The sequence below is a fragment of the Chiloscyllium punctatum genome, chromosome 18, assembly GCF_047496795.1.
Source record: "Chiloscyllium punctatum isolate Juve2018m chromosome 18, sChiPun1.3, whole genome shotgun sequence".
In the NCBI taxonomy this organism is placed as follows: Eukaryota; Metazoa; Chordata; class Chondrichthyes; order Orectolobiformes; family Hemiscylliidae; genus Chiloscyllium; species Chiloscyllium punctatum.
The window spans coordinates 64493376-64515847 of NC_092756.1; the positions used below are offsets into that span (position 1 = coordinate 64493376).

The window sequence follows — 22472 nt, forward strand, 5'->3', positions numbered from 1 at the left end:
GAATACTTTCCTTTTGTCTTCAATCTGGAAAATGGAGAACACAAGTATGGGATTCAGGAAAAGATATTGTGGGGACCTTTCAGTTTGACATAGGAAATGGGAAGTTATTGGAGGCCCCATCAAGCTCAGAAACTGACATGTCCCTTGGCCCGGATAAGTTATAGCCCAGGTTGCTGTGGGAGGTGAGACAGGAATCTGAAGGGGCTCTGACACACATTTTTATTCCTCTCTGGCCACAGGGGAAGTACCAGACGACTGGAGGACAACAAATGTGGTTCCACTTTTCAAGAAAGGTAATAGAGATGAATCCAGAAATTACAGACTGGTGTGTCTCACATCAGTGGTAGGGAAAATATTGGAGAAAATTCTGAAGGAGTGAATTAATACCCACTTGGAAAAGGATGTGTTAATTAGGGATAGTCAGTATGGCTTTGTCAGAGGGAGGTCATGCCTAACACATTTGTCAGAGTTTTTTCAAAATGTGACCATGAATGAATGAGGGAAGTTCAGTTGAGGTAATTTATGTGGATTTTAGTGACGTTTTTCACAAGGTCCCACATGGGAGACTGATTGAGAAGGTTAAAGAATTGACAGAAACTTGGATAGATGGATCATAGACTGGGTTAGGAATAGAAGAAAGTGAGGACTGCATATGCTGGAGATCACACACACTGCTGAAAAATGTGTTGCTGGAAAAGCGCAACAGGTCAGGCAGCATCCAAGGAGCAGGAGAATCAACGTTTCGGGCATAAGCCCTTCTTCAGGAAATCAAATAGGACATAAAGGGGAGGGGTGAAAGGTGGTTCGATTGCCATTAGGCTGGCATGCTGCAGGGTCCCCCAAGCATCAGTACTGGGATTCTTATTGTTTATTACATACATAAATGATACAGATGACAATGTAGAAGGGGAGGAAATGCTACACAAATTTGCAAACAGCACCAAGATTGGTAGAGTGGTTAATACCAAAGAAGATTTTTGCAGGTTTCAGGAAGATTTAGATGGGTTGGGCAGATGGGCAGACCAGTGGCGGATGGTGTTCAACCCTGATAAATGCAAGATGATGCACTTTGGAAGAAATAACAAGATGAGGGAGTATTGAATAAATAGCAGGATACTGGGTAGCTCAGAGGAACAGAGGGGTTGTGAGGAAGTATTCACAGATCCCAGACATCAGAAAAGTGTGGGAATAGAGTTGTCAAGAAGGCAGATGGGACACTTGCTTTCATCAGTCTTGGCATAGAGTAGAAGAGCAAGGAGGTAATGATTGCGTTGTACAGAGTGTTGGCTAGGCCACAGCAGGAGCTCTGTGTGCAGTTCTGGTCACCTCACCACAGAAAAGATGTGACAGCCCTAGAGCTATAAGGAGAGGTTAGGTAAGGTTAGATGGAGACAGGACATGATCGAGGTGTGTAATGTTATGAGGGGGATAGACAGGGTGAGTGGGGAAAAGCTGTTCCCCTTGGTTGAGAGGTCAGTTATGAGGGGTCATGGTTTTAAGGTAGGGGCCAGAGAACTCAGAGGGGATTTGGGAAAAAAAAACATTTTCAATCAGCAGCTGGTATAAGTCTGGACTAAGTTAAAAATCACACAACACCATGAATCTGGATTGCACTGCCTGGGACTGTAGTGTAGCTTGAAGCCTTACAAACTTTACAGAATATATGGATGAACACTTCAAATATCACAACATTCAAGGATATGGAATGAGGGCAGGAAGTTGTGATTAGCACACTTTCGCGGTAATGTCAGTACAGTCTTGTTTGGTTAAAGAGGCCTGTCTGTGCTGTATGAATCTATGTACTCATTCTGTTGCGTCTTTATACATTATACTATATATTTTTCTATGTTGCATCATCCTATGTCCCACAACTGCTTTCCCAGGAACTGTCTGTGTTGTGAAGTGATGGATTGCTCATAGCAACTCCTCCTTCACCCAGTGATCTGGATCAGACCTGGCACTATGTACCAGCTCAGACTGGGAGCAGCCTGTCTTGTTACAACCAGGTTTTATTTAAATTCATTCACAGACTGAGGGTGTTGCTGGCTACACTAGCATTTATTGCCCATTCCTAATTGCACTGAGAGTTAACAGTCAGCCACAGTGCTGTGGGGCTGGAGTCACTTGTAGGCCAGATCAGGTCTGGAAAAGATGGTAGTTGCCTTCCCTGAAGGGCATTAGTGACCCAGATGGGTCTTTCCTGACAATCAGCAACAGATTCATTGTCATCATTAAACTCTTAATTCCAGATTTACATTGAATTTATTCCACCATCTGCTATGACAGGATTTGGAGGGTCTCAAGGACGCTACGTGCTGACCACTTCCTGATGGACTTGTGGTCAAAGGTGCTTTTCTTCACAAATTTCTCCATGAAGGACAGGTTTTTACAGAATGGTCCAACTACCTGGAACATTCCATGGCAGCGAGGCCAGGCCCATTCTTCTCAGCATCAGGGACAGGTAGACCCTCAGTATGTACTGATACTTGGTGTTTACGTACCAGGGATCCACGTACATCTTGATGCAGCCACACACAAAAGCGACCATCAAGGTGAGGGTACCATTGGGTGTGTATTTTTTCCCCTTTCTCCAGATCTTTGTACATGGTGTCTCTTCAGACATGGTCCATCTTTGATGTCCACATGAAGTGGAAGATGTCCAGGTGACTGCAGGTTCAGGGAATAGGCCAGACCTGCACCACGTGTAAACCTAATGACCAGGTTTTTACCCACCATGGAGAGTGGTTGATGCTCCCATCTGCCCAATGTCTGCCTCACCTTAGTGACGCTCTCCTCCCAAGTTTTGGCACATGCCCCAGCCCTCTGATCCAAATACCCAGCACCGTGGGGTGGCACATTGGCTCAGTGGTTAGCACTGCTGCCTCACAGCACCAGGGTCCCAGGTTGGATTCCAGCCTCAGGTGACTGTGTGGAGTTTGCACATTCTCCCCATGTCCGCGTGGATTTCCTCCCACAGTCCAAAGATGTTCTGGTCAGGTGAATTGGCTTTTCTAAATTTCCCGTTGTGTTAGGTGCATTAGTCAGAGGAAAATGGGACTGGGAGGGTTACACTTCGGAGGATCGATGTTGACCGGTTGGGCTGAAGGGCCTGTTTCCACATTATAGGGAATCTAACCTAATTTAATCTAATCTAATCTTCAGGCAGTCTATCCTGATGGTGAGGGGTATAGAGGATAGTTCGACCCACTTCCCAAAGAGTATGGCCTCACTCTTGCTTCGATTTACCTTGGCCCCTGAGGCACGTTCAAATGGGTTACAGATGCACATGAGTCTGTGCATGGACAGCGGATCCGAGCAGAAAATGGTGACATTGTACATGTACAGGGAGGACTGAACTTGTAGGCCCCCGCTACCAGGAATAGTCACCCCTCTCAGGCTCACATCCTTCCTGATGGACTCGGCAAATGGCTCTATACCGCACACAGACAAGGCAGGAGAGGGCAGTCCTGCCTGACCCCAAACCTGATCAGGAATCTTTCTGATTCCCACCCATTCCTTGTGACTGTGCTAATAGTGTTGGGGTAGAGCAGTTGGATTCAATTGCAGATTCCCTCCCCAAAGCCCATTTTGGAGAGAACATTCCACAGGTATGTGTGCAATATCCTGTCAGAGGTTTTCTCCCGGTCCAGGCTCATTAGGCAAGTGTCCATCCCCATGTCCTGCACGTAGGCGATTGTATCCCTGAGGAGCGTGAGACTCTCAGTGATCCTCCTGCCCCATACAGCACAGGTTTGGTCGGGGTGAATCACTGATCCCATAGAGCAGACCTGACCTGGTTGGGATTTTGTAGTCTGCAGATATAGATAAGGAAGGACACCAATTTGACTGGGACAACACATTAATCCTACAACAAGTGAAATAGAGACATGCACGAGAATTCCTAGAAGCATGGCATTCCAACCAGAACTCTATCAACAAACACATCAAGTTAGATTCCATTTACCACCCCCTGAGAAAAAGGACAGGAAGTGACATCACCACAGTAAATGGCATCACCACAGGAAATTACATCACCAACCCAAGGAAACCCAAACACATAAGTAGAAAGCAGGAATCATCAGCAGTGCTTTGCCTGGAGGCCCACTGAAGATGTTACATAGTAGAGTGACGAAACATCTGGAAATGAACCTTCCAGCTCAGTGAGCAAACCTACATCCATGATAAATAAAACCTGCCCTCGCTAATGCCTTTCAAAACTATTGCTTAATGAAAACCTGTTAAAAATAACAAAATATTTTATGTTTTCACAGTGTGGTCTAATGTCTCAGAAAGGTAAGACCTTGCTGAGTATAACCCCAGCAACATGACACTAAGATTACAATCTCCAATGTGTTACTTTCAAAGGATTGATCGTGTGATGCCACTGAGTCAAACATTCATGACAAGTTATCACATTACAACATGGCATTGATATTAGATACCTTAATTCAGAAAGTTTGTAATTTCTCATGTTATGTCCCCAACCAAATACGTATAAGTCAACTGAAATGAGGCTTTGTTGTTCCAGTTCACGTCAGAAGATGTGTAACAGTTCAGAAAGGAAAGAAAATTGAAAGTGTTGGAGAGGAAACCAACACGTCTGGCAGCATCTGAACAGAGAGAGACAGAATTAAGTTTTTGTCTCCAATATAATATTTTTTCAGGTCAGGTTCACATCAGACTCAATTTGTTTGCTGTGTTTCTCTGCTCAGATGCTGCCCCATCTGCATTTCTCCACCATTCTCTGTTTATATTTCTCATGTCCATTATTCCAAGTATTTGCTTTTCTTGATGGGTCGATATGTTGAACTTGGTTAGATTTGGAGAATATGGTTTGCTCCTGTTCCCAACACTCAGTTGTGCCAGTGACATGAGTATTCACACCAGAGTCTACTATTTATGTAAGTTCTAAAAAAATAATTTGGTAATATCCACCTGAATGTGCAAATCCACAGCAATCGATTTTGTTTGAAAAGATATCTTAGAGGCAGTTGCACTTCATGAAACAAAAGGAATAGATTATTGATGATTGCACACTCTGTGTCTTCCACTCAACAAGATTGTCTCCCCAGGCTCTGAAAGTTTTTCATATCACAGAATAATTGCAGCAAAGATAGTGGTCACTTAGCCTATCACCTCTGCAGTCATGATTTGGAGATGCCGGTGTTGGACTGGGGTGTACAAAGTTAAAAATCACACAACACCCGGTTATAGTCCAACAGGTTTAATTGGAAGCACACTAGCTTTCGGAGCGACGCTCCTTCATCAGGTGATAGTGGAGAGCTCGATCGTAACACAGAATTTATAGCAAAAATTTGCAGTGTGATGTAACTGAAATTATAATTGAAACATTGATTGTCTGTTAAGCCTGTCATCTGTTAGAATACAGTGATAGTTTCACTTCTTTCATGTGTAAATCACAAAAACTTTTTTTTAAGTTGCATTCTCGGGTTAGCTGTTAACAGCTGTATTCTAACAGATGAAAGGCTTAACAGACAATCAATTTTTCAATGTATAATTTCAGTTACATCATACTGCAAATTTTTGCTATAAATTCTGTGTTACGATCGAGCCCTCCACTATCACCTGATGAAGGAGCGTTGCTCCGAAAGCTAGTGTGCTTCCAATTAAACCTGTTGGACTTTAACCTGATGTGTGATTTTTAACTCTATCATCTCTGCACCAACTTAGAATCTGTTGTTATTGTCCTGTAGTATCCCTTTAGCCCTACACATTTTGTTACCTGTGCTTACTTTTTTGAATGACCCGTGCAGTTATGAACAATCTTACCTATCTGCATACCCAATATTAAATAGTGGACATATAATATGTTCTTTCCTCTATTGCATGTTATCCTGTTTTGTTCACACTGTTGTTTGGCATTCCATCCCCCAAATATAGTCTGTTTCCTTGCTATACTTTTTACTTAAATCCATTTGTCAGAAAGAGTGATGCTAAAATACTGGTGACTGGGGAATATGATTGCACTCCCCTCCAATCTCCACAGCCACTTTCCCCATTCCTTTCTGATTCCCAATCAATGTCATATTCATTCTGTCCTGACTCATTAATTCATGGGTTTTCACAAGTACGTTCATTGTACATGTCAAGTTTGGCTTTGGACTGAAGTTGAAAAAGGCAAATATTTAAAGAAAATAAACTGCATAGAGAAGTTTGTCAACTTTTAAAACAAAAAGTAACTAAAGCACATTGTGCCTTGAAATTACAAAGGTGCCTTACTGAAGCAGTAAAAGGAATGTCCCGACATATCCAAACTTCTGAATGGTCAGGGCAAATATGCTGAATGGCATTCTTTTAGTTGGGCATTGTTCCAGTGAAGGAGAGATCAGCACAATAACAATCTGATGACTGTGTTCTTTTCTTTGTGTGGAGGGGGAAGGTAGTTACAGCATTGTACATGAACAACACAGCAGAATCATCTCGTATGCAAAAAGAAAACATCCATTATTCTCCCTCAAAACAACTTTATTCATCAATTGTCCATGAAAGTTTGTAAGACCGATAGCCAGAAAAGTCAAAAGAATAAAGAGAACAAAGAAAATAACAGCATGGAACAGGCCATTCAGCCCCCCAAACCTGCGTCAATCCAGATCCTCTGTCTAAACCTGTCACGTTTTTTCTAAGGGTCTGTATCCCTCTGCTCCCTTCCCTTTCATGTATCTGTCTAGATACATCTTAAATGAAGCTTTCATACCCGTGTCCACCACCTCCACTAGTAACACATTCCAGGCAGCAACCACCCTCAGCCTTCTTGACCACTCTACTGACCTGCATTGCCAACTTCAGGGTACAATGGACCTGAACACCCACGTCTCTCTGTGCATCAATTTTCCCCATGGCTTTTCATTTACCCATACAGTTTGCTCTTGAATTGGACCTTCCAAAATGCATCACCTCACATTTGCCTGGATTGAACTCCATCTGCTATTTCTTTGCCCAACTCTCCAATCTATCTATATTCTTCTGTATTCTCTGACAGTTCCCTTCACTATCTGTGACTCCACCAATCTTTGTGTCATCTGCAAACTTGTTAATCAGACCACCCATACCTTCGTCCTGATCATTTATGTACATCACAAACAGCAGTGGTCCCAACACGGATCCCTGTGGAATACTACAGTTCACAGTTCTCCATTTTGAGAAACTCCCTTCCATGACTACTCTCTGTCTCTTATTGCCTAGCCAATTCTCTATTCATCTAGCTTGTACACCTTGGATCCCATGCCACTTCACTTTCTCCCTCAGCCTACCATGTGAAACCTTAACAATTGCCTTACTGTAGTTCATGCATATGACATTTCCAACCCTCCCCTCATCAATCAACTTTGTGACTTACGGTCGTAGTCATAGAGTCATAGAGATGTACAGCATGGAAACAGATCTTTCAGTCCAACTCATCCATGTTCCTCAAAGAATTCTATTAATTTGGTAATACATGACCTTCCCTCCAAAAAAAACTATGTTGTCAACCACTGATAAGCCCATTTTCTTCCAAATGGGAATAGATCCAATCCTACGTATCTTCTCCAGCAGCTTCCCTACCACGGACATCAGCTCACCATCAATAATTACCAGATTATCCCTGCTACCCTCCTGAAACAAGGGGACAACATTAGCAATTCTCTTGTCCTCAGGGACCTTACCCATGTTCAAGGATGCTGCAAATATATCTGTTAAGGCCTCAGCTATTTCCTTTCTTGCTTCTCTCACAACCTGGAATAAATCCCATCTGGACCTGGGGACTTTTCCACCATAAAGCCTTTTCGAATACCCAACAATTCCTCCCTCCTTATGCTGACTTGACCGAGAGCAATCAAATATCTATCCCTAACCTGAACATTACCTCTCCTCGGTGAATACCAATACAAAGCACCCTTCCTATCTCTGAGCTCTGTCCGTATTGCCTCACTGTTCGAGTCCTCCATAGTGCTCTCCTTCAGCACAGCTGTGATATCTTCCCTGATCAGTAATGCAACTCCTCCCCAGCTTTTACCTCACTCTCTATCCCACCTGATGCATTGTTATCCTGGAATGTTACAACATTGGATCAGAATCTGAGAACAATGGGCTGGAATGTTACAACAATGAACAGGAGATTATCCACTGGCCTTGTTTATCTTTCCTTTCCTTGGGCATCATTAATAATGCAGATAGAGACTGTACTTATTCATTCAGGTGGGTTACTATCCCATCCTTGCTATTATTGGTGTTCCTAGTAAGTCTCTCTCTGTTCATTTACCATAGGAGACTGATTAGCAAGGTTATTCACGGAATACAGGGAGAACTAGCCATTTGGATACAGAACTGGCTCAAAGGTGGTGGTGGAGGGTTACTTTTCAGACTGGAGGCCTGTGACCAGTGGAGTGCTACAAGGATCGGTGCTGGGTCCTCTACTTTTTATCATTTACATAAATGATTTGGATGCAAGCTTAAGAGGTACCATTAGTAAGTTTGCAGATGACATCAAAATTGGAGGTGTAGTGGACAGCAAAGTGGTTTACCTCAGATTACAACAGGATCTTGATTAGATGAGCCAATGGGCAGAGAAGTGACAGATGGAGTTTAATTCAGATAAATGCAAGGTGCTGCATTTTGGGAAAGCAAATCTTAGCAGGACTTATACACTTAATGGTAAGGTCCTAGGGAGTGTTGCTGAACAAAGAGACCTTGGAGTGCAGATTCATAACTCCTTGAAAATAGAGTCGCAGGTAGATAGGATAGTGAAGAAGGCGTTTTGTATGCTTTCTTTTATTAGTCAGAGTATTGAGTACAGGAGTTGGGAGGTCATGTTGTGGTTATGCAGGACATTGGTTAGGCCACTGTTGGAATATTGCGTAGCAATTCTGGTCTCCTTCCTATTGGAAAGATGTTGTGAAACTTGCAAGGGTTCAGAAAAGATTTACATGGATGTTGCCAGGGTTGGAGGATCTGAGCTATAGGGAGAGGTTGAACAGGTTGGGCCTGTTTGCCCTGGAGCATCAGAGGCTGAGGGGTGACCTTATAGAGGTTTATAAAATTATGAGGGGCATGGATAGGATAAATAGTCTTTTCCCTGGGGTTGGGGAATCCAGAACGAGAGGGCATAGGTTTAGGGTGAGAGAGGAAAGATATAAAAGAGACCTAAGGGGCAATGTTTTCACACAGAGGATTGTATGGGTATGGAATGAGCTGCCAGAGGAAGTGGTGGAGGCTGGTACAATTGCAACATTTAAGAGGCATTTGGATGGGTATATGAATAAGAAGGGTTTGGAGGGATATGGGCCGGGTGCTGGCAGGTGGGACTAGATTGTATTCGGATATCTGATCAGCATGGACGGGTTGGACTGAAGGGTTTGTTTCCATGCTGTACATCTCTATGACTCTATGATTCTAATTACAGTTTGGAGGTGTCTGTGTTGGACTGAGGTGGACAAGGTTAAAAATCGCACAGCAACAGGTTATTGTCCAAGAGGTTTATTTGGAAGCACTAGCTTTTGGCACGCTGTTCCTTCATCAGGTGGCACAAACATCTCTCTTTATACCCTCCATACCAGGCAACATCCTGGTGAACCTCCTCTACATCCTATCCGAAACATTCACATCCTTTTGGTAATGCAATGAGCAGAACTGTATGCAGTATTCCAAATGTGGCCAAATCAAAGTTCGATACAACTATAATATGACCTGCCAACTGTTGTACTCAATATCCCGTCCGATGAAGGAAAGCATGCCGTATGCCTTCTTGACCACTCTATCGACCTGTATTGCCACCTTTGGGGAACAATGGACCTGAAAACTCAGATCTCTCTGTACGTTAGCTTTCCCTAATACTTTTCCATTTACTGCATAGTTCACTCTTCAATTGGGTCTTGCAAAATGCATCACCTCACATTTGTCCAGGTTGAAGTCCATCTGCCATTTCTCCTCCCAACTCTCCAATCTATCCAAATTCTGTTGTATTCTCTGACAGTCCACTTCACCATCTGCTCCTCCACTAAGTTTCGTGTCATCTGCAGACCGCCTATGTATTCCTCCAGATCATTTATGTTTCTCACAAACAACAGTGGTCCCAGCACGTATCCCTGTGGAACACCACTGGGCACAGTTCTCCATTTTGAGAAACTCTCTTCCACTGCTGCTCTCTGTCTCCTGTCAGTTCTTTATCCATCTCCCATGGGGTACACTGTTGACCCCATGCGACTTCACTTTCTCCATTAGCCTACCACGGGGCACCTTATCAATTGCCCTCCTGAAGTCCATGTATGTGACATCTTACAACCCTCCTCCCAGCAATCAACTTTGTCACTTACTCAAAGAATTCTATCAAGTTGGTAAGGCGTGACCTTCCCTGCACAAAACCATGCTACCCATCACTGATAAGCCCATTTTCTTCCAAATGGGAGTAGCTCCTAGCCCTCAGTATCTTCTCCCTACCTCTGATGTCAGGCTCACTGGTCTATAATTACCTGTATATTCCCTGCTACCCTGTTTCAACAAGGGGACAACATTAGCAATTCTCCAGTCCTTAGGGACCTCACCCTTGTTCAAGGATATTGCAAAGATATCTGTTAAGGCCTCAGCTATTTCCTCTCTTGCTTCTTTCAGTAACCTGGGAGAGATCCCATCTGGACCTGGGAGAGTCCACCTTAATGCCTTTTTGAGTACCTGATGCATCATCCCTCCTTAAGTCAACTTGACTTAGAGCAATCCAACATCTATCCCGAAACTCAGCATTCATCACGTCCCTCTCCTCGGTGAATATCGATGTGAAATACTCATTAAGAATCTCACCCATTTTCTCTGACTCCATGCATAACTTTCCTCCATTGTCCTTGAGTGGGCCAACCCTTTCCTTAGTTACTCTCTTGGTCCTTATATATGAATAAAAGGCTTTGGGATTTTCCCTCTGTTTGCTAAAGAAATCTCATAACCCCTTTTCACCCTCTTTATTCCTCATTTCACACTGGTCCTATATTCCCCAAATTCTTCCAAGGCTTCATCTGTTTTCAGTCACCTAGACCATATGTATATTTCCTCTTTCCTCTTAGCTATTAGCTATTCTCACAATTTCACCTGTCATCCATGGTTCCCTCATCTTGCCATTTTAATCCAGCATTTTCATAAGAACATGTCTCTCCTGTACTCAAATCAACCTCTCTTTCATGGACCCCACATATCAATCATGGATTTACCCTCAAACATCTGCTCCCAATCTACATTCACCAGCTTCTGCCGAATTTTGATATATTTGGCCTTCCCCCAACTCAGCTCTGTTCCTTATTTTTGCCCATGAGTATTCTCAAATTTATGGGATTGTGATCATTATTCCCAAAGTTATCCCTGACTGAAACTTCAAACACCTGGCCAGGCTTATTCCGCAACACCAGGTCTAGTCTGGCCCCTTCCCGAGTTGGATTATTTACATACAGCTCTATAAAACCCTCCGAGAATCTCAGAACAAATTCTGCTCCATTGACACCTCTAATACGAAGTGAATACCAGTCAATGTTTGAAAAATTAAAATCTCCTATCACCACAACCTGGTTGCTCCTCCACATTTCCATAATCTGTTTCCATATTTGTACCTCTATCTCACGCTGGCTGTCAGGAGGCCTGTAGTACAGCGCCAACATTGCTACCACACCGTTTCTATTTCTGAGCTCTGTCCGTATTGCCTCACTGTTCGAGTCCTCCATAGTGCCCTCCTTCAGCACAGCTGTGATATCTTCTCTGACCAGTAATGCAACTCTACTACCCCTTTTACCTCCCTCTCCATCTCACGTGAAGCATTGTTATCCTGGGATATTTAGTTATCAATCATGCCCTTCCCTCAACCAAGTCTCAGAAATAGCAATAACAACATACTGCCCAGGTACTAATCCAAGCCCTTAGTTCATTTGTGTTACCCACTACACTGTTTGCATTAAAACAAATGTACCTGAAACCACCAGTCCCTTTGCGGTCGTTATCTGCTCCCCGTCTAATCATCTCGTTAGTCATGCTGACTTCATTATCTAGTTCCTTACAGTCTTTAGTTATTGCCTCCTTACTGTCCATTAACTTCCTCATTTGGTTCCCATACCCATCTCCGTTCTCCTTCTGGATTGAGTTATAGAGACAGAGCAGAAGAGAGAGAGAGGGAGTACAGACGAGGGACTGAGAAATTCTGGCAATGATACCACTAGACCATTGCATTCCCACTACTTGAACTGTTGCAGTCGGTTTGGAGCAGATACACCCACAATAATTAGATTAGATTGCTTACAGTGTGGAAACAGGCCCTTCGGCCCAACAAGTCCACACCGACCCGCTGAAGCGCAACACACCCAGACCCATTCCCCTACACTAACACTATGGGCAATTTAGCATGGCCAATTCACCTAACCTGCACATTTTTGGATTGTGGGAGGAAACCAGAGCACCCGGAGGAAACTCAAGCAGACATGGGGAGAATGCACAAACTCCACACAGAGAGTCACCTGAGGTGGGAATTGAACCTGGGTCTCTGGCACTGTGTGGCAGCTGTGCTAACCACTGTGCCACCTTGCCGCCCCATGTGAGGGAATGAAGGCCAGGTTTTTTATTAAGCAACACTCATGGAACAGAGGTATATTTGCCAATCAGAATGGTCTTTGGCTTCATGTGTAACTTGCAGGGGTGGTGTTCCCATGCATCTGTTGTCCTTGACATTCCAGGTAGTCATGGTTTGGAAGGTTCTGTTGAGTAAACTTTGGTAAATTTCTGCAATGTATCTTGTAGCTGGGACACACTGCTTCCATTGAGAGTTGATGTTGGAGGCAGTGAATGTTTGTGAATGTGGTGACAATCAAGCTGGTCTGCAAATGTACCCTTCCTTATACACGGACAGCATTACTGTTCCAGATATGTTCTTAGCTTTTCTTTTTTGATAATGTGACTTGATTTTGCCACAATAAGTGACTACAAGTAGTTTAATTAAATAAACATCTATTTAAATGAGATTGTAATTGGCTGCAGAATCGGCATGCCATTGCAACATGGGACGCAAGAACATAGGAACAGGTCGAGGTTATTGAGCTCCTTCATTCTGTTCTGCAATTTAAGGAGATCATGGCTGATTAGAATATTAATATCCTTTATTATCACTTGTACCCCAGTACAGAAGTATATGAGTATAGTGAAAGGCCATCTTAGGTACAAGTAACTAGGTACAAATCTTACAGGGTAGCGAAATATAGGCATAATACAAAGAGGATAAAAAAGGAAAGCAGCAGTATTACTTACACATTGTGAAAGTGCTTTAAGTTACAGTCCAGTTGTGAAAGGAATTTAAGTTAAAGACCAGTAAAGAATTCCAGCAGCAGTTCAGCTCATGGAATGGACCCAAGTCCCACATTGTTCCAGCCTCCAGTCCAATCCTCAGAAGAAGATCAGCCTTAAAATGACAGTTGATCTATATGTGAACATCATTTACTGAGCTTGGTTATTTAACTCATACCCTTACCCAAAAATCTCCCATTCTTTGTTTCAATTATATTTCCTCATTTGAACCCCACAATCAGCAACTTATAGAAGAAGAAGAATATTTTCAATTTGCAGTGTGTAATAAAGAGATTCCTCATATCACCACCTCCACCAATTCCCCCACACTCCCCACTTCAAGCCCCTCAAGTGGACCTCAGCACTGGCCCAGTGTCTTCTCCAGAGGCTTTGATGAATAGTGGGGATATTATATTGGAACTCGCTACTTCTCTGGGTTCTGGGGCTGTGGTAATATGTAGTCCTTTGTAATCACAATTCCACCTTCATACAGAAAAATGGATGCCCCAGATAAACTCTTCTCACCGAGGGAAGAAATCACAAGCTTGTTACCCTGTCCATCTTTGGACTTGTTACTCTCAATAACCGACAAGTAACAGTGCAATGCTTCTCTCACTCCTTTTAACACCGAATGTACATCAAACCAGTCCTCAGTGGTTTGACGTGTGTCTTCTTGTGCTAGCCCACTTTGTTCCCCCTCAGCGTATGGTGTCTTGAGGGAGTTGGAGAGTTCCTTCAGATAAAGGTCTTGCTCTTCCAAAGAATTGAAGCTGAAGCAGAAGACAGTTTGAATCATTGGGTCCACCAGGATTGTGTCCAATTGGCTCTGGGTCACAATTTCTACTCCTTTTAGCTCGGTCAGACACACAACAACTATGTTCACTTCCTTCTCCCTCTTCTTAAGCCAAGCATTCAGTGAGCTGTACCCGAACGGAGATTGTTCTTTCTGCTCCAACATTTGCTCCAGGCTCCTTTCACTTTGCTTCCCCGCCCGAATGGACAGCAGTGTTTGTGCCAGCTTTTCCTGGAAAACAGCATGGAATTCCAGGACAGTTCTCCTGAAGGTTTGGACTTTGTCCTTGATCTCCGAAAAGGCCTTTGCAGCCGGGCTCTTGAGCAGATCGTTACACCTCATCTCGATGTCATGGAATCCATGAACGACCTGCTGGCATTGATTGACCAGAATGATGCTGACCTCCCTGGCAAGCTCAGCAGTCTGCGAGACCAGCATCTTCAGAGGGTACAGCCAGACTCCCAGGGGCACTGCTTTCTCTCCACCATCACCCAGCAGCTTGGGCAGCATTGAGTAAACCACAATGGCCTCCTGGTAGTTCACTGGGTTCTTGGTGAGGGAGAAGTCTCCATGAAAGGTGCAGTCGAACTTCTCCACATGTTTCTTGTCCTCGTCTGACAGGTCGACTGTGCCCTTTCCCTCGATTTGGAATGTGGGGATCTTTTTGACCATTACCTCTAGGTTTCCTTGGATATCCTGCTCATTGTCAGTGGAGGAATGATCCTGGTCAAACACTAAGAAGGCCTGAGCTCCATACAATATGCCTGTGACAACATGAGTGGCTGAGCCCTGCTTGATGACAGAAGGGTAGGTGATGTGCTGGGGTGCCAGGTGGCTCATGGTAAGCTCCTCAAACCGGGTGGTGGCTCGGTATTGGAGGGTTACCCGGGATTGCTGCCTCGAGGTTTTCTTGTCATTCAGATATTTGGCTGAGCCACTCACCTCCACCAGCCCCCCCAGAAAGCTGGCCTTGAGGGAGGCTTTCACATCCAAAGCAGATGCTTTGGCCTCAATGGAGTCCGAGGAAATGATGGTAAAGGCAGTGCTGGGTTTCAGCTGCACATCAATGTTCATCTGGAGCTCAGCCAAGTCCCACAAAGTGACTCCTGTGAGGAAAGAATGAAGAGAGAATGCAGAAAGGGAAGAAAACAACAGACCCAACAGGAGGATAGGAATGAGAGGGATGGGGGTCAGCTTAGGAAAGCAATAAGGGAGCAAAGAGGGGGCATGAGGAATCCTGGTGATGAAAATAGGGGAGAATCCCAAAAATATTCTCCAAGTAAATCAGGGGAAGAGAATAGCAGGGGAAAATGTTGGGCCTTGTAAGGACCAATGAGGCAATCTGTTTGAGAAGCCTGAGGCCATTGGTAGTGTTAAACGAGTTCATTCCTTCATTGAGGACTCAATAACAAAGGGTATAGCTTTAAAGTGAAAAGCTATAAGGTTACAGGGGAAATGAGAAAAATCTTTTTCACGCAGAGGGTGATGGAGGATCTGGAATGCACTGTCTGGCAAGATGTTTGAGGAAGGACCCTCTCAATCTTTAAAATGTTTGAGGATGAACATTTGAACTGAAGGTCCTGAGCCTAATGTGGGAATGTAGGACGAGTGTAAATAGCCACATGTTTTTGACAGTACAGAGATATGGGCCAAAGGGCCTTTTTCAACACTGTCTGTTTCTATGAACGATGGGACTGAAGTGAGAGTGCAATACAGAGGGAGCACCTCACAGTTTAAAGATGAGCACAGGGAGTTCTGCCCGGTCAGAGGGTCAGCGCCAAGGGAGCACTGCCCGGTCAGAGGGTCAGCGCCAAGGGAGCACTGCCCGGTCAGAGGGTCAGCGCCAAGGGAGCACTGCCCGGTCAGAGGGTCCGTGTCAAAAGAGTGCTGCCCGGTCAGAGGGTCAGCACTGAGGGCACACTGCCCAGTCGGAGGGTCAGTGCTGAGGGAGCACTGCCCAGTTGGAGGATCACGGCTGAGGGAGCATCCCCCAGTCGGACGGTCAGCGCTGAGGGGGTACTGCCCAGTTGGATGATCATTGCTGAGGGAACGCTGCCTAGTCAGAGGGTCATTGCTGAGGGAGCACTGCCCAGTCAGAGGGTCAGTGCTAAAGGAGTACTGCCCGGTCGGAGGGTTAGTGTGAGGGAGTACTATCCAGTCAGAGGGTCAGCACCGAGGGAGTACTGCCTGGTCAGATAGCCAGCACCGAGGGAATGCTGCCCAGTCAGAGGGTCAGTGTCAGGGAGTAGTGCCCGGTCGGAGGGTCAGTGTGAGGGAGCGCTGCCCAGTCAGAGAGTCAGTGTGAGGGAGTACTGCCCAGTCAGAGGGTCAGTGTGAGGGAGCGCTGCCCAGTCAGAGGGTCAGTGCCGAGGGAGTACTGCCCAGTCAGAGGGTCAGTGTCAGGGAGAACTGCCCGGTCGGAGGGTCAGTGTCAGGGAGTAGTGCCCGGTCGGAGGGTCAGTGTGAGGGAGCGCTGCCCAGTCAGAGAGTCAGTGTGAGGGAGCGCTGCCCAGTCAGAGGGTCAGTGTCAGGGAGTACTGCCCGGCCGGAGGGTCAGTGTGAGGGAGTGCTGCCCAGTCAGAGGATCAGCGCCGAGGGAGCACTGCCTGGTCGGAGAGTCAGTGCCGAGGGAGTGCTGCTCGGTCAGAGGGTCAGTGCCGAGGGAGTGCTGCTCAGTCAGAGGGTCAGCGCCGAGGGAGCACTGCCCAGTTGGAGGGTCAGTGCTGAGGGAGTGCTGCTCGGTCAGAAGGTCAGCACCGAGGGAGCGCTGCTCGGTCAGAAGGTCAGCACCGAGGGAGCGCTGCTCGGTCAGAGGGTCAGTGCCGAGGGAGCACTGCTCGGTCAGAGGGTCAGTGCCGAGGGAGCACTTCTCGGTCAGAGGGTCAGCACCGAGGGAGCGCTGCCCAGTCGGAGGGTCAGCACCAAGGTAGCACTACACTTTTGGAGTCATATTAATCAGATTTATTGTTCCAAGTGATATTTGAATTATTTTGCTTTATAGTCTGAAGAATGAAAAGAATATGATCAGGTTGATCTGCCATTACCTGGGATGATAGAGTCACTGCGTTGATCATACAACATCCCAATCCGAAAAGGTCTGCCAAGCGCTGCCATTTGGAGAACGTTGTTGCCTTCTTCAACCATTGTGGCAAGTTTGTTCTCGTTGAGTCTGATGAACAGCAGAAACTGAGTCAGATCTTCCAGATCTGTGACAATAAGAACATCAGTTCACGAACTGGATCCCAAACCACAGCTAATCCCAAGCCCCTTGACCCAGGACCCCCAGTTAATCCATGACCCCTTGGCCCAGAACCCCAGCCAATCCATGGCCCCTTGATCCAGGACCCCCAGCCAATCCATGGCTCCTTGATGCAGGACCCCATGTCAATCCAGGGTCCATTGGCCCAGGACCCCCAGCCAATCCATGGCCCCTTGACCCAGAGCCCCCAGCCAATCCATGGCCCCATGACCCAGGACCTCCAACCAACCCATGGCCCCTTGACCCAGGACCCCCAGTCAATGCATGGGTCCTTGATGCAGGACCCCCAGTGAATATAGGCCTACTTGGCCCAGGAACTTCAGTCAATACATGGCCCCTTGGCCCAGGACCCCCAGCCAATCCCAGGCCCCTTGGCCCAGGACGCCCAGCCAATCCATGGCCCCTTGACCCAGGACCCCCAGCAAATCCATGGCTCCTCAACGCAGGACCCCAGCAAATCCATGGCTCCTCAACGCAGGACCCCAGCCAATCCATGGCTCCTCGATGCAGGACCCCCAGTCAATCCAGGGCCCCTTGGCCCAGGACACCCAGCCAATCCATGGCTCATTAATTCAGGACCCCCAGTCAATCCAGGCCTCCTTGGCCCAGGACCCCCAGCCAATCCAGGGCCCCTTGACCCAGGCCCCTCAGCCAATCCAGGGCTCATTGACCCAGATGCCCCAGTCAGATTCTTTGACCCCAGGGAATCCAGACCCCAGGATCCCCAAGTCACAGCAACTTCAGGTCATGAACCTCCCAATCTGTAGCCAATCTGGGCCCCCCAGGATCCTCAGTCATTCTGGGCCCCTTGACCCTCACTCAATCTGGAACTACCATTTCCTTGCGAGGACCAATGTATTCAGAGCTCCTCTTCCCATCCTCTGCTGCCCAGACTTAAATGAAAACTAACACATTTAACATTGAGACTCTCTTCTTGTAAGAGAATTAGCCCTTACATTGATTGACCAATTCAAATTGCCAACTTTCTGCTGTATACCCAGCTCACGTGCCTGAGGGATCCAGGTGAAAGGAAGTCAGAACTAAACCTGAAATAACTCCATAGATGCTGGTATTTGTCATTAAGTCACTCTCTATTTACTCATGAACAGTCCTCAGTTTTAGTACTGCCTCATTCAGAGCCAGAGTCAATATCTCCGACACTCCCTACATCAGCCAGGGCTCCCTGTTTGGACCAGATTAACAGCCCCAATCAGGGAACTCTTATTGTAAGAGGTCCAGTTGGCTGACGTCATTACAATCAGTAAAAAAACCCACGGCTGAATTTTCTGAAACTGCATACACACTAGAATTCAGAAAAGTGGAAGTGGGTCTTGAGATCTAGGGGGTTGTCCCTATTTCCACAGTTCCATCTGGTTACACAATTGCCTCATAGCCTGTTTGGAAAGGACGATTCATACAATATTGTTAAAGTCAATTTACACCAGCAACCTCACACTGAGAGCAAACACAGCATTGCCTGGTGATCCAGTGAATAAACTGAACAAAATACAAATCCCTTTGAAGACCCATCTTTCAGCCACAAGTCAGGAAGCTTCCATGCTCTCTCACCTTCTGAACAAACCCATTCAAATTAAACAGAACTTGCTACCAATTTCTTGACCCAAACACAGTCTTCATTTTAATTTTTTTCTCTCTCTCCTAATCAACCACTGCAGCAGGTAGGATTTGAACCTGGGACACCAAGTCTCGGGACAGGGACACCATCTCTGCACCACAAGAGGGCTCTTTTTTAAATGTTACATAAGGATCTTTTCCCATTTGGCTCCCTCCCTCACACTTTGAATTCACAGAGTGTGTGACCACTTCAGTCTGGACTGTCAGGAAGTGTGTGTTTCCCCTTCCCACACCCAACAACCTATCAGATTGCACTCTGGAGCGTTAGATCCTCTCTGTAACCTCAAACAAACACTGAGTGCTGGAGAAACTTAGTAGGTCTGGAATCATCTGCTGAGAGAGAGAAAGAACAGTTTGAGTCCAGGTATGACTGTTTCAGAATAAAACTTGGTCTTTGTGGTGCTACCACACTGACATTTCTCAGTGCCAATATCTCAATCAGTGTCTCTTTGTTGTTCTGTTCTTTAGAACAGAGAGGTCAACAGCACATAAAAAGGCCCTTCAGCCCATCGATTCTGCACCAGTCAAAAACAACCACCAAATTATTGTAACCCCATTTTCTAGCACTTGGCACATACACATCTCTGCCTTGGCATCACAAGCGCAAATCTGAATACTTCTTCAATGTTTTGGGCGTTTCTGCCGGCAACACCCTTACAGGCAGTGAATTCCAGCTTCTCACCAACCTCTGGGTGAAACTGTTTCTCCTTCATTGCTGAGACCTATGAGTCGAGGAGTTGGGATTGTCGTGTTGAGGCTGTGCAGAACATTGGTGAGGCCTTTTCTGGGTGTAGAGGGTGCAGAAAAGATTTACAAGAATATTGTCAGGAAATGGAGGGTTTGCATTATAAGGAGAGGCTGGATTGGCTGGGATTTATTCCACTGGAGCATAGGAGGTTGAGGGGTGACCATACAGAGGTTCATAAAATGATAAGGGGCAGAGATAAGAATGCCAGACGTCTTTTCCCTAGGGTGGGAAATGTCAAGATGAGGGGGCATATTTTTAAGGTGAGAGGAGAAAGATTTTAAATGCAGAGAGTGGTTCATTTGTGGATTGAACTTCCAGAGAAAGTAGTGGATGCAATAACAATTACAATGTTTAAAAGACATTTGGACAAGAAGATGAATAAGAAGGGTTTGAAGGAATATCGACCAAGTGCAGGCAGGTGGGATTAGTTTAATTTGGGATGATGTTTGGTTGGACCAAAGGGTCTGTTTCCATGATTTATGCCAATGACTCACATTCCCTCTAAACCTCCTGCCCCTTACCTTAAGTCTCTGCTCCCCGCGCATTCCCCCTCTCCCCCAGTCATTATAACATATGCCTTAATTCATTCCTTCATCAAGAGAAGATTTCCTTCCTGTCTACCCGATCAATGCCTCTCATTATTTTACTCATCTCAGTCATGTCCCCTCTCAATATCCTCTGCTCTAAGGAAAACAATGCCAGTCTGTCCAAACTGGGAAACTCTCCAGTCCAGGCAACATCCTGGTCAATCTCCTCTGCATCCTCTCCAGTGCACTCATACACCTCCTTCATTTCCAGAATCGCACACAATACTCTAGCTGTCCCCTGGTCAATGTTTCATACAGTTCCCAGCTCAAACTCAATGCCTGACCTAATAAAGGCAATATCCCATACATCTTAATGACTTTATCCACTTGTCCTGATCCTTAAGTGACTGGTGTACATGTGTATTAATTTTCGGTGCTTCCCAGGGTCCTGTACTTCATCATATTTGTCCTGCCCAAATGCATCGCTTCACACTATCTGGCTTGAATTCCATTTCCCATTGATCACCAGATCACCAAAATTCTCCTGTGATCTAAGCCTGTCTTTCCCACTATTCATCACAACCACACCAGTTTTCATATCATCCGTGAACTCACTAATTTATCTTTCTACATTCAAATCATAATTGTTTACATAAGCCAGAAACAGCGAGGGCTCTAATACTGGCCCCTGTAAAATCCCACTGAGGACAAGCTACCAGTTACAAAAACACACCTCGATCATCACCCTCTGCTTCCTGCCACTCAGCCAACTGTGGATCTAATTTGCCAAATTTTCTGAGAACCCAGAGGCTCTTACATTTTGGTGTCAGCCTCCCATGCAGAGACCTATCAAAAGCCTTGCAGAAGTCCAAGTAGACTACACCAAAGGTACTGCTCTCATCTATTCATCTGCTCAGCTCTTTGAAAAATTCAATCAAGTTGGTCAGATATGACATCCCTTAACAATCATCCCTGATGAAGGACTTACGCCTGAAACAATTGATTCTCCTGCTCCTCGGATGCTGCCTGACCTGCTGTGCTTTTCCAGAACCACACTCTCATCCCTTAACAAAGCACACTGACTGTTCTGGAATAATCTCTGCCACTCACTGAGTGTGGATTAATTCTTTCCCTCAGTACTGCTTCCAAACGTTTCCACACCACAGAGTTTAGACTAACTGCCTTGTAGGTTCCTCCCTCCCTCTCTTCTTGAATAGGCTGTTTTTAATTGATATCTGTCTGCAGTCAAGTATTAGGCCTCTTGTATAGGGTGGGAAAAGGAGAAATGGACAGTGGTAGTGTCCTTACTTCTGAGCCAGGAAATCGAGGTTCAAGTCCCACCTGTTCAAGAGGAGTATAGTAACATCTCTGAACAGTTTGGTTAGGGAAATATCTCCAAGTGTGTTTGATATACCTGGAATTTGTTTTCTGAAAAGGAATATCCGAATGACTTAGTGAATCCTGAATAGATATTCTGACAATACCTCTGCACCTGAATGTCACTATATCTTCTCAATCAAATATTCTGTATCCTTCCAAACTAAACTCTTTAGGGAGCGTTACAGCATTCACTTTATCCCAATTAAGCGAGTCTTAGATCTTATAATGGTTTCGCTTTTATGATTTTGCAGTTTTTAAAAATCAAGTACCAATCAACCTGAAACAGCAGCAGCAATATATATTCTTGCACACACAATACGCCTGACTGGTTTAGCACGGGTGTGTGTGCACACCCACAAATAAACACATATACGTTACTGTGCAGGTGTGGAGGAAGTTTCAATGGAAAGGTGATTTCCCCCAGGACTGAACGCTGATCTCAGGTGATGACTGCTCCAGAGAGACAGACAGCAACTGCAAATAATTTGTTGGATCTTCCTGGACACCTCCGCTTGCTGTGACTACGTTGGTCTGTCTGTGTGCCTGCGTTTATAAATTCTCTTCAAAGGAGTGACAGCAGAGTGATAATAGTTTTCCTCCAATCCCTATTTAAGACACATGATCATGTGAATTCTCATTGAAGGTTTAAAATGTTCTGAATTTTCTAAAATGGGGAGTGGCCTCTGACTCAAATTACAACATCAATGTGCCTTGGGGCCCTAAGGAAATGGGTCAGAGAAGTGCACCAGCTCTTTTCTACATTCTGTACCATGTACCCGCGAGGTAGTGCTACCTCAATAACTCAGAAATCACCCCTCCCCAGTATATTTG

At 45.4% G+C, this 22472-nt stretch overlaps 1 protein-coding gene across 4 annotated transcripts; it reads right to left on the bottom strand.

Moving 5' to 3' along the window:
* Positions 1-13097: 13097 nt before the first annotated feature.
* LOC140489153 (neoverrucotoxin subunit beta-like) lies at positions 13098-22230 on the bottom strand. 4 transcript variants are annotated; one of them, XM_072588377.1, is made up of 3 exons: positions 22020-22230; positions 17137-17261; positions 13098-15198 (listed from the first exon to the last, which is right to left on the bottom strand). In XM_072588377.1, the coding sequence occupies exons 2-3, from the start codon at positions 17234-17236 to the stop codon at positions 13724-13726; spliced, it is 1575 nt and encodes a 524-aa protein (XP_072444478.1). In that variant the 5' UTR covers positions 17237-17261; positions 22020-22230; the 3' UTR covers positions 13098-13723. The 4 variants fall into 4 exon arrangements, with proteins under 4 accessions (XP_072444478.1, XP_072444479.1, XP_072444477.1 ...); XM_072588378.1 differs by having other exon boundaries at positions 22015-22230; XM_072588376.1 differs by having other exon boundaries at positions 17137-17298; positions 22015-22230.
* Between the last annotated feature and the right edge of the window lie 242 nt (positions 22231-22472).

Coding starts and splice junctions, on each gene's coding strand:
- LOC140489153 (XM_072588377.1), bottom strand. CDS start 17,236: ATGGTTGAAGAAGGCAACAACGTTCTCCAAATGGCAGCGCTTGGCAGA. Junction 15,199..17,136: donor CAGTGACTCTATCATCCCAG/GTAATGGCAGAT, acceptor CTTTCCTCACAG/GAGTCACTTTGTGGGACTTG.